Source organism: Megachile rotundata, chromosome 1 (assembly GCF_050947335.1).
Source record: "Megachile rotundata isolate GNS110a chromosome 1, iyMegRotu1, whole genome shotgun sequence".
Lineage (NCBI taxonomy): Eukaryota > Metazoa > Arthropoda > Insecta > Hymenoptera > Megachilidae > Megachile > Megachile rotundata.
Genome location: NC_134983.1, coordinates 20,030,819 through 20,043,521, shown reverse-complemented (window position 1 = coordinate 20,043,521; position 12,703 = coordinate 20,030,819). Strand labels below are relative to the sequence as shown.

At 37.3% G+C, this 12,703-nt stretch overlaps 1 protein-coding gene across 1 annotated transcript in view; it reads left to right on the top strand.

Moving 5' to 3' along the window:
- The window catches only part of LOC100882335 (synaptic vesicle membrane protein VAT-1 homolog-like), a 45,980-nt gene extending 34,637 nt beyond the window's left edge, over nt 1–11,343 (top strand). Inside the window, exons 3-7 of the mRNA XM_003704082.3 lie at nt 988–1,203; nt 5,986–6,134; nt 6,250–6,409; nt 7,173–7,605; nt 8,083–11,343. Of these exons, the coding sequence (XP_003704130.1) occupies nt 988–1,203; nt 5,986–6,134; nt 6,250–6,409; nt 7,173–7,605; nt 8,083–8,108 (984 nt within the window). The 3' untranslated portion in view covers nt 8,109–11,343. The remainder of the gene's footprint in view (nt 1–987; nt 1,204–5,985; nt 6,135–6,249; nt 6,410–7,172; nt 7,606–8,082) is intronic.
- Nucleotides 11,344–12,703: the final 1,360 nt, after the last annotated feature.

The window sequence follows — 12,703 nt, the reverse complement described above, 5'->3', positions numbered from 1 at the left end:
ACCCTATTCGTACTTTCAAGGATTCTCGACGATTTAGAGCCGATGGTTGAAACTTTTAGGCTGCTGTACGCGTTTTATGATGCTGTATGTAGTTTGTGACGCATCTTGTGCGTCGGGTGGTGTTCGTTGCACCTTATGACGCATTTTGTGCGTCGGGTGGTGTTCGTTTCACCTTATGACGCATCTTGTGCGTCGTGTGCTATTCATCACACCTTATGACGCACCTGGTGTGTCACGTGCTTTCAGACGCACCGTATGCATCACCTTGCCAGTCAAAGACATGTTGTATATGTTTTGTCTTGTTTATTGAGCACGATTTATGACGCACCGTGTGAGTCATAAGACAGCATGTTTATATTTCATGCAACTGACGACGCACACGGTGCGTCAAGTACTTCATCAACAGCAGACGCACCATATGCGTTTTCTTCTGTTCCTTGATGACGCAACGTGTATGTCTTATCTTGTCTATAATAATACAATATACGACGCACCGTGTGTGTCTTGTGTTATTTATTTAGTAATATTTTATGACGCACCAGGTGCGTCTTATTCTATGACATCACTTCATGACGCACCACATGTGTCTTATTCTACGATAATACTTCATGACGCACCACGTGCGTCTTATCCGATGATAACAGTCCCTGACGCACCATGTGCGTCTCATTCTATGATAACAGTCGTTGACGCACCATATGCGTCTTTTTTATGGTAAGAATTCATGACGCACCACGTGCGTCTAAGTCTAGTAAAAACAGTTCATGACGCACCACATGCGTCTTATTCTAAGAAAACATGACGCACCACATGCGTCTTCTAGTAAAACATGACGCACCGCATGCGTCTTCTAAGAAAACATGACGCACCAGATGCGTCTTATTCAGTGAATTCTTGCATCCCTAATAATAATAAGACAAATTGATAACAGTAATATAAAAATAAGGAAGAGTTAATTGACAGGAAACATTTGGCTACTTGTTTCAGGTGGGCGATCGAGTGGTTGCACTTCCGGATCACAAAGCGTGGGCGGAGCTGGTTTCTGTACCAGCAACATCCGTTTTCGCGTTACCAGCTGGAATGAGCTACCTGGATGCGGCAGCAATCACCATGAACTATACCGTTGCTTATATCCTGCTGTTCGATCTGGCCAATTTGACCCCCGGCAAAAGCTTACTGCTTCACAGTGCCGGCGGTGGCGTGGTAAGTTTACCCTTTAACTATTAAGTGAAATGATTCAGATTCGACTTGTGAACATGTTAATGTAGCTTGAAAAATATTATTGCAACACTTAGTGAGGTTATTTTAGTTGGGAGTCAGTTGGAATATCATTGTGTAGGTATTTCATTTTAATTAAATTTTAGAATCTTTAGTACGTTGAAGTATAGTAATCCTAGGACTTAGAATGTGTCTGAAAATTGTACAATTCAGGGTCTAGCATTCAGGGTCTACCATTTTGTTGCATTAGAAATTCATAGACCTAGACTCTAAGAGACCTAAAGCCTTGAAATCCTATAATCTGGAAGTCTTGAAATTTGCAAACTCCATAGCCTGAAAATTGCAAAATTTTAGAATCCACCTCTTTGGAAATTCAAAAAAATTTAGAGACCCAATATTCTAGAACTCCAAGATCTCCAATGAGTTTGTTCATTAGCCTATTTTGTTTCTAAACTAAAACGACGTTCTCCAATATCAGAATTTCTCTACGCAAATTTTTTGAATATCAACCGTAACAAACCACCTCGATCTCCGTTGCAAACTATTATAAAAGTTCCAACATCGAAGTGTTCGTTATAAAAGCCGAGCATAACGGTGACTTGGCTAAAAAATCCCCTCAGCAGGTGAAAATCTATCGAGTTCGTTATCTCCTGCGAAAATCGCGAACAGCGAGTAAAATCCTAAAGGAAAAGACTATGGCGTGAATCGTCGTGTTCCTCGCTAATTAGCCGAACACGACGAGAGAAAGAGAGAGAAAAAGAAAAAGAGCGTGTGCAAGAGAAAGAGAGAGAGAGAGAGAAGAGAACGGAGCAAGGTTACTGCCCCTTCGCGAGCTCGAGTCTGCTCGAGTCATCCGCAGACCGCTTTCTCTCTCAATGTCGTCGTCGAAGGAGAAGGCGGCACCAGAAACGTCCGGATCAATACGGTTCAACAGGTTAGACTTCCACCGACTGCATACATCCCCGTCCATAAGTCATGCTACACTTCGAGGGTTTAGACAACGTTAACTCCAAACACGTAATAAGCTCGAGCAACAGTCTAGCCATTCTTTGACTCTCGAATTTCACAAAATCAAAATTGGTATACACTGAAACTTGAACTATTCATTTTTTGTAATAATTATTGTAGTTATAACGTTGTAGTCACAAGACTTTTGTGATCATTAAGGTACATGGTTAATTTTTAGTCTGACTCTATAGTTAACTTTCACATTTACAAGTTGACGTTGATTGATACCAAAGATGTTAGAAACGAATTCGGTTAACTTCGTGGACCGAAGGTTGAGAAAATAAGTTGGAATGGAAGGTTGAGAAAATAAGTTGAATTTAATTCATGCTTATTTTGCTTAATTATCATAACTTAAAATGCAAAAATGTTCTTGTAAAACGATCATTCAACAGCTTCGATTTTGATGTTAAAAAAAATCACACCCAGAAAATTTAGTACACCCTACATTCTCAAACTCCTACTCCTTACATTTGAACTCCATCATTTGCAATGCTATAAAAAAATAAGTAATTTCTAACAAAAAATGTTACGGTACATTAACGAAAAGAGCTAGCAACCGTGAGAGTGGTATAGAAAGATAGCGTGAAGGGTTAACCGTTAAATATCGGAAAAGAAGCGGTAACCGGTATTCACACCGCTGGTCCGAAACACGCAATCGAGATTTAGTCTAAAAGGATAAGGCATCCCGTGACTTATGAACTGGAATGTATATCTGGTGGTTGTCTCTGTCGGTGGCATTGGAAGTTGAGACGACGAGAGGAAATTGTACGGTGGATGCTGCTACCGGGTTGCGATGGTGGTGGTTCCAGGAGTGGCATGGGGGTGTGAGGGTTGCCTGGCAACCCTTCGTTCTCTCATCGACCACCGTCACGAGCCGCGCCCGTCTGAGACCCACACCACCACCACCGTCGCCACGTGTTTGTGCGCGATGCCTCTCTTAAGCTTCGTTCACACCAACAGCTTTAATTCGATTTCGCGTCTCCGGCTTCCGGGCCGTTGTTTACCGAACGACTAAGCACGCGTCCGTGTGTCAGCCGCCATTGTCCTGCGAATCGCTAAAATCCGACACGTTGGCCGAGCTTAGGATACCGGGGAATTCGGAGCGGACACGTTAATGAGAAATTCTTCGCCTGTCGGGGGAAGAACGCCCTCGTGCCCTCTCGGCTGTTCAACTCTTCCCAACGCGACCGTTTTCGCCATTCTTTAACCCTTTCGCTTCTAATAAGTCACACGAGTGACGGATGGTTTAGGTACCAAAATCATTTTTGCAGATCGAGGTCTAAATTCAAAATATATTTAACATTTTAATTTTTCATGTTGGTCTTCACACTGCAGTAATAACTGACTAATAAGTAATAATTTAAGTAACAGTTAACTTAAACTATTATAAAGACAAGCTTCCTCTAACTTCAAAATGTTATATTACCCTAACCCTAACTTCATAATGTTGTAATAACATTAGTATATTAGTTTAAGTTAAACTAACCTAACCCTTAATAGTGTTAGTCTAACCTAACCTAAACCTCACGTAACATTAACCTAACCCTCAGATAAAATTTTCATAATTAATGCAACTTAACCTAATATAAAACTAATCTAACCCTGACTTAATAGTGTTAATCTAACCTAACCCCAACTCAATAGTGTTAATCTAACCTAACCCTAACTTAATAGTGTTAATCTAATCTAACCCTAACTTAATAGTGTTAATCTAACCTAACCCTAACTTAATAGTGTTAGTCTAACCTAACCCTAACTTAAAATTAATCTAACCTTAACCTAACTCTCAGATAAAATTTTCATAAGTAATCTAACTTAACCTAATATAAAACTAATCTAACCCTAATTTAATAATGTTAATTTAACCTAACCTAACCTAATATATTTTAATCCAGCGTTAAAATATGTTCACGACATTATTTAGGGTGACACGAAATTGCGTATTCCCACAGTGTTAAGGCGATACATCATCGTAGTAGAAGGTTTAGACAGGAAACAGAGTCACGTAGTCAAGGTGGAAAAAGCACTTTGCTGGAAGAATTGCATTTCCTGATCACGCGTCAGATTTTCCCTTTTTTCTCCCTTCATATTCTACCCCCTTCTGAGAACCCATATTTTTCCCTTATACGTATATATCCCCCGAATATCTGCAACATGTTGCGGGTTTATGACCATAAACTCTGATCTTAATTGAATGAGTTATAAATAAAACAAACGATACGGAAGTATGTTACAGTGTTTTATTGGATTCTTATAACTTCTATTATTCTTTTTCTTTCTTTCTTTTATTTTGATCACAAATTCCCAATTTTCCAAATTTCCAAATTATCAAATCTCCAATTTTCCAATTTTCCAAATTTCCAAATTCTCAAATCGCTAATTTTCCAAATTTCCAAGTCTCCAAATTTCCAAATTCTCAAATTCCCAAATTTCCAAATTCTCAAATTCCTAATTTTCCAAATTTCCAAATTCTCAAGTCCCCAATTTTCCAAATTTCCAAATTCTCAAATTCCTAATTTTCCAAATTTCCAAATTCTCAAGTCCCCAATTTTCCAAATTTCCAAATTCTCAAATTCCTAATTTTCCAAATTTCCAAATTCTGAAGTCCCCAATTTTCCAAATTTCCAAATTCTCAAGTCCCCAATTTTCCAAATTCCCAAATTCTGAAATCCCCAATTTCCCAAATTTTCAAATTTTCAAATCCCTAATTTTCCAAATCCCCAATTTCCCGAATCCCCAAATTTCCAAAATCATCACCTCGAAAATCCCCAAATTTCCCAACTGAATCTTCAAAAATTCTAAACCTCTGTCTCACAGGAATTTCCATACGTCGATTGCCATCAATTACCCCAACTAAACACCAAAATTTCCCATTAGATAACTATTACACTATAACATCTATCCATCCAATACATCACCGATAAAATTACCCTTCAATCATCCATTATTCATTCCGCCTTCATAATTGAAAGAAAAACGAGGCTCCATTTTCCGGAGCTCTTCAGCTCCTCTCTTATGACGTACAATTTAAAACGGCTTCTTAACATTCTGGCCCTTCGGACCGTTCTCTTTTTTTCTTCTTTTTTTTCTTCTTTTCGTTTTCTTAAATTCTTGCTGCTCTTCCCCTCGAATTCTCATTGGCTTCTCGAGCCTGCTGGGATTGGTCAACGTTATTGGGTATCGAATTCTCGACAACAGGCGAAGCTACAGACACAAGAGAAGAAGAAGAGCATCGTGGTCAGCTCTCTCGATTCTTGGAAATAATGAATGCTGCTTCTGTTGAAAATCTCCAGCAGCTTCGCCCGATTTCTTCCTCTTCTTTTTCTTTCTTTTTCTGATGGCGTGTGTATCGTGTCCTGTCTTCTTGGCCATCGAAAAGACCTTAGAAAACGTCTTCTTCCCGCCCCGTCATAGGATTACGAGATTGGAGAACGTGTGACGTGTTAGAATACTCTTAAACATCTTTGTTTCTGAGAACGGAAGTGACTTTGACTTTAGAATATTTTTGTCGTGTTTTTGTCCAGAACGTGTTGGACTTGTTTCACATCTTTTCAACTTTTACTTCATTCACAGTAAATTGTTTCCTCCATTCAATAGACTACATCACCTCCAGTCACTTGCACTTTAGATTCATTGTAAATTCGCGTCAAAAATTAAATATTACATTAAGAACAATTTTATTTTACTTGTAGTAAAGTACATTTTTATATTGACTTTGTAAAACTATAAGGATGACTAATATTTGAAACTGTCTTCCAGGGCCAAGCAGTGGTTCAGTTGGCAAAGACCGTGAAGGATGTGACGATTTTCGGCGTGTGCAGTAAGTCGAAGCACGAAGCTCTGAAAGCTGCTGGAACCATTGACCATCTCTTGGAACGCGGCACAGATTACACCAACGAAGTCAGGAAGTACGTACTATACGATCATAAGTCATCATCATCATTTCTCCTCTTCTACCTCGCTTCTTCTGTCAGTTATCTCGCTGCATTCCTTTATCACTCGTTTCGATTCTCTTTTATACAGGATCTCTCCTGAGGGCGTGGATATAGTTTTGGATTGCTTGTGCGGCGAAGAATGCAACAAGGGATACGCCTTGCTGAAACCTATGGGGAAATACATCCTTTATGGATCTAGTAATGTGGTCACCGGCGAAACGAAGAGCTTCTTCTCGGCAGCCCGATCAGTACGTCAACGTGATTGACTTTTTTCCCTAGAGCTACTCTTGATAATCTTAGGAATTGGATTATAACAACCAGACGAATCACTACAGCATTATTTTAATTATAATCGTTCAGTTCTATCATTCAAATTACTTATTAATATTGTTTAAAATTTGGGTAGATCATAATCCACCTGAGAATAAGTAATGAATAGATTTGAATGAAAGAACCTTATGTAGAGTAACCTAATCTGACTGAATTTACTACTATTGTTAAACAGTTTGATTGATCAACATTAATTTAATAATCTGATCTAACTACTTAACGTCACCCAACTTGGATCAAACCTAACTTTAGAAAGAACCTTACGTAGAGCAACCTCATCTAACCATACTGAGTTTACTTTTCATTAAAATAATTATTCAGTTCTGTCATTCAAATTACAGTCCTTAATATTCTTCTTCAAAATTTGGTTAAATCATAATCCATCTAAAAATAAGTAAAATTAGTAGATTTGAATGAAAGGACCTTACGTAGAGTAATCTAATCTAACCATACTGAACTAACTTTTTGTTAAACAGGTTTGGTTGATAAACATTAATGTAACAATTTAACCTAACTACTTAACGCCATCCAGCCTTGACTAAACCTAACTTAACTACTCAACTCATCTAATCTAATTTTGTAAATTTACAACTTTAAATATTTAACAATATCAACAGAATTAAGTCTATATAAATCTTCCCAAATTCATGATAATCAACTAACACTGTTCTGTTTTTGCAGTGGTGGCAAGTGGACAAAGTATCTCCTATCAAGCTGTTCGACGAGAACAAAACCTTGTCCGGTCTGAACCTCCGTCACCTGATGTACCAGCACGGTAGCCACGCGTTCGTTCGACGAGCCGTGGAACGCGTGTTCGCGTTATGGAACGAGGGTAAGATAAAGCCGGTAGTGGACTCGACGTGGGCTCTGGAGGACGTGCCGGAAGCCATGCAGAAGATGCACGACCGCAAGAACATCGGTAAGATCGTGCTGGATCCGAGTCTCGAGCCGAAACCGAAGCCAGCTACTCCGGCCAAGGGAAAAGCGAAAGACAAGAAAGCTGCCAGCCAAGAAAGCCAAGAGAAGAAAGCGTCGAGCGTCGAGTCTGAGGAGGGAGAGAAGAAGAAAGAGCCTGAACTGACAAACGGCACATCCGAAGACAAATCCGATAGCGGTAAATAAAACGAACGAACTTCTAGCTTCTTGTGTATCGTTCCTGGATCAATTGACACGATTACGGTTCTCTGCTGTCCACAGCGCACCTGTTGGAAATTTCATTGTATTTCGAATAGTTTTGTCTGTATATTTGTCAGGTTGTTATATCGAATGACTGATGTCTAGGGAGTGTACATTTTGGTTTTGTGTCGGGAAAAGTTGGACGAGTTCGAATACTCGAAACGTATGAACTCCTCATTGACCCAGTCACATCGGAGAGTATCGCAACTTGAGTTAATGTTCACGATTTTCAGTCGAACAGTATACTTCTTAATAACACTTCTGAGTTCCTAAGTTAAACACTTCTGTATTTGTAGATTTGATCATCCGTTTTCAAATGACTGCCAACTTTTTCCGACTCGACTCTGTAACTTCCGAAACCTTCACATTCCTATTAATGTCTTCTCGATTTGACGATTCTTCTTTCTGCTTTCAGATTCGAAAGAAAAAGAATCGAGCTGAATTAGCGGCGCTAACTAATTCTAATATACGTATATATATACATAAATCTATATATATATATAGATATATATATAAATATTACAAAATGTGTAAAACCCGCGAACATCAAGATTTTCCAGATAAAAAGTACTACCCTAACTATTCTACTCGCTGTTCAGAGAGATCTACGTTGTTGCTGCACGCACAGAGGCTTCATCCGATCAGCTAAAACGATCTACTCTGTAAAAGGAAAATATGCTATGGTGTGCAGACGAAAATGAATCTACAAGAAGGAATTCTTTTTTTATGTTCAAAAAGGAAGGAGGAAAAGGAAAACAGTTTTACAAATGCTTAATCAGATTCGATGAGACAGTCTCGTCCCCCAAAGAATTCATATCCGCACATCTCAGTGAGTTCTCTTTGATGGTGTCTACAAAAATGAAAAGAGAGTGTGAGGCAGAGGGAGACAAAAAGAAAAAGCAACCAATTGCAAAATATCAATCTCGACGTGGTCCACAGTAGTTTACGGAATATAAGAATTTATTATTTTTATTTTTTCACACTGACCAAAACACGTACATATATTGATTGATTTTTCATACGTATATTTAGAGAGAACGCTTTTTGCTGGGTGCCACAAACTCGTTAGGACGATTGCTTTTTCTTTTGCTAATATCTTTTGCTTAGATTCAGTTTATCGAAAGCATTAACGCGTTAGTTATCGGCGTTTGATTGGAAAGTTTGAACTACAGGACAAAAGTTTGAAGAAGATCGAGCGAAATTTCATTCGATTCCTCGGCACAAATTTCGTGTCCTCTCGGCAGAAGTCGGATGTTCTCGAGTTAGCTAGGCAATGATCTGAACGCTTCCAATTTTTACCGAGTCGACCCGAAGTCAGACTAATCTGTGGAGTACTTTTGCTCATTAGTTTTCTCATTTATTTTAAAATGCGTAAGATAAAAAATTATGATCTCGTATGTGCAATGGAAAGTATGGGAGGTTGATAGCAAACGCGTTATAGTTCGAAAAAGAAAAAGTAACGAGTAAAAATGGTATGATCGTCCAATGAGTTTGAGGCAGCCAGCAGATCGCTACTTTATCTACTTGCATCGACTACTATTGCTACTGCAATACACATATACATATATATATATTGTATATGCAGTAATATTTTACACTACTATAATAGTACCATTTACTGTAATTTAATAGAATACGATGAATAATCTGATAATCAGCTTTTTGCAGAGAATGGGGGAGATCGCGTATAAGAAGGAGAACCCCGTTTAAAGGAAAAGCTGAAGGATAACGAATGACTGTATTTTACTTTTTTACCACGTGTATCTCCATTTTCTATCGGTAACGCGTTTTTTAATAACAAATATCGAGACAAGACTTAAACCGTTTCTAATATTCGATAGCCTAAACATGATAGCTGAAGAATATATTCTCTTTGTTATTTTTAGATAAATCTGTTTTTAAAAAAAAATCATGAAAGTACTAAATCGCCTAACTGCCTGCAAACGCTCTAAGCATGATCGTTGAATTTTTCTAATTAAAAAACGGTTGTTCACGTGTTCGTGTCTAAATTTTAATAATTGACAACTTCTGCAACGATTTATCAACGATTATCGCTCGTTTTATGATAATGCGGTTTTTTATCCAATTTTTTAACATACGACACACTAAAATTTCTGTAAAGAAAGCTGTTGTTTTTAATGCATTTGTATAAATATGTTTCAGTCTGTTTTTAAGTGTACGTTCACAATTGAAATCGGTCGACTATTATCTTGAGAGGCATGCTTTTAACATAATGTTGGAATCAAAGATCTCTACTTTATCTTGTAATAACAATATCTGTTTTGATTATGGTTTGGATTCTGACATGGGAGAATGTACTCCTTTCGCATACCGTAACTGAGCTAGATAAATAGAAGTATGCATAATAGTAAAAATGAGTAATGGGTGTATTAACTGATCATTGAATTTATGCGCTCGATGTTTCAAGTGTCATCAGAGCGCATGCGCGTTGCCCTTGACAACGGCAGAGTGTTAGAACTAATCAGAATTGACATGAGCAGAATAAACGAAAGCTCAGCTATGGAGTACACTCTCTCGTGGTAGAAATTGTACGAGAATGAAATGCCTTAATTTATCTATGTGCGAATTCTGTGAGAAATCGAATATATCTCGGTGCATATATGATTAAATGAGAGAGCGTGACTTACTTGAATCCTTTTCGACATTTTATTTTTATCTTCGATTTATGATCATATATAATTTAACATGAGAGAAGTACACGGTATGGTGCGATCGACTTGTTGAACAAAGGCGAATGAGTTTCCTAATGATAAATGATGATGATGATGATGATGATGAAGTGAGAAACAAGATTTTGTAGGAGTGTAATGAGATGCGAAGCTTGAGAATTTTAGCTCGATCAATATAACAAATGAAAGAGGTAGTAGGAAAAAGTAAAGTGGCTCAGAAAAGGAGCGCGTTATAATGCAGAGTGAAATGCATATCTCTCCGAAAACGGTTGGAACAATTTTTACGTAGTTCGATTCTGTTAGAATTTGATACTAGTTCTGTATACCGAAAATATTCTATATATTATGAAAGATCGCTATGACAAAAGAAAAGAAAAAAAGAGGTTGCGTATGATGGAGAGCTATACATATTATATATATAGATATAAATATAAGTAAATGAGTAAATAATATTAAAGTAAGTCGATGACATTCTTCGAATCATTATCGGTACGGAGAAATGTAAGAATTTATAAGAATGATTATTATTATTATTATTATTAATTATTATTAATTATTAATTATTACTACTATTACTATTACTACTACTACTACTGCCGTATCGAGTCTCTCAGTCCAAGAGTACACAAAGTACTGTATCTCGTCTTGAAGATGTATCAGTCTCTCTGTCTGTTATCAAGAACAAGGGAAAAAGATAGAAATAAATGAAAGATCGCAAAAGAAAAAATATGAAAAATAACAAAAAAAGAATCGTGAACGTAACTGCATATTTTGAGACGTATCTTTTGAACACGTGTATTAAATTCGACGTGTGACGTAAAATATATTATCCTCTCTGCGCGAGAACATGATACACTCACACAACACATACATCTCAGTCACACATACACGCGACGATACACATCATGCTGTATATTTTATTGTAAGGCTTTAAATGTTTCATCAAATAACTCTATTATATTATAATATATCTCTATGCATTTGTATCGATCGTTTTCCCTATAATCCTGGTCATGGTTTAGGTTAGGTCAATTTTTCTTATCAGTATCCTAGGTCCTAGACCATCTGTAATTAATGCCTGACAAATCTATTAAGATTTTATTACAAAGTTTTTTAAATCATATCTATTTATCTCTATATTTATCTTGAGATTAATCAGTTGAGCTTACAAGGAAAACGCACGATCTCTAGGACAATGAAAAAGTGTCCGCAATCATAAGAGAATTCCAAATTTTTTTCTTCGTTTAAATTTCGTAGTATGGTCATCGTAAGTGCGCCTGCGCATTACCTTTGATTACGGTGCGTGTTAGAATCAGAGCTAACGCAAAACGAACGAAAACCCGTCCTCTGAGAAACACTTACGATTTTCCATGAACATCGCTGAAACTCAGTTTGTAACTCTATATAACAAAGCAGTGTGTATACGTAGCTTAATCTGTCATCTGCATTAACACGCAAACGTCATTATATTCCTCTTATTGTGGTAACAAATCTAAAGTCAAATAATTCAACATGAATCTAATAGAATACTACGAAACAAAATTCAAATTTCCCGCCGCCCGAGGGTTGCCATAGATCGGACTTCGATTGCAAATCTTTCTTTGAATATCAACATCTATTTTGTTTTGCTATACCGTTATCAGACATTGTTTCATGTACCATGCACAACACTTTTCGTGAAGTAGTATCGTTACGACCCAAAAAAATAAAAACTTTTTTTGGGAACGAGATCGAGTTCAATTACAGTTTTCCTGTAATAAAACTGGTCAGCTCTAAGTTATGATCTTTCAGCTAAAGTTCAATGAAGGTTCGTCAACAATAAAACCAACTATATCATTCCCTTGCCGCAGCGAAAAATACTGCGGTGTTGCGTATGTACATTCTTTTCTACATCTTTACTTACGTTTTTTCATTCATAGTGGGAGAACAAGAACAACAGTTTCGCAACGTGATACATGATCATATAATTATGTGTAAAATTGTAAAATTCATTTCAGGGGTTCGGACGAAAATACGTATGTTTTCCCTTCCACGTGAAACACCATTTCTTACGTAGTTCTCCTAAACTAGATTTCCACGAAGAGTATCACGTAAAGGAAGTAAAAACATGTTTCGCCCGTCCTCCAGAAACTTGATATATAGATTGTATTTTTGGCTTATTATTGTAAGACTGACTATGTTGCTATATTAAAGATTGCTTCGAAAATATTCAACAATCGATCATTTCCACAATCCATCCGGTTTAAGATGCTACTAACGATCATAGATTCACTATCGATTTGTTGCCGCTTTTCGATTAGTAACATTAGACAGTTGGGTCTAAAAGTAATGACAGGATCGTTGTGG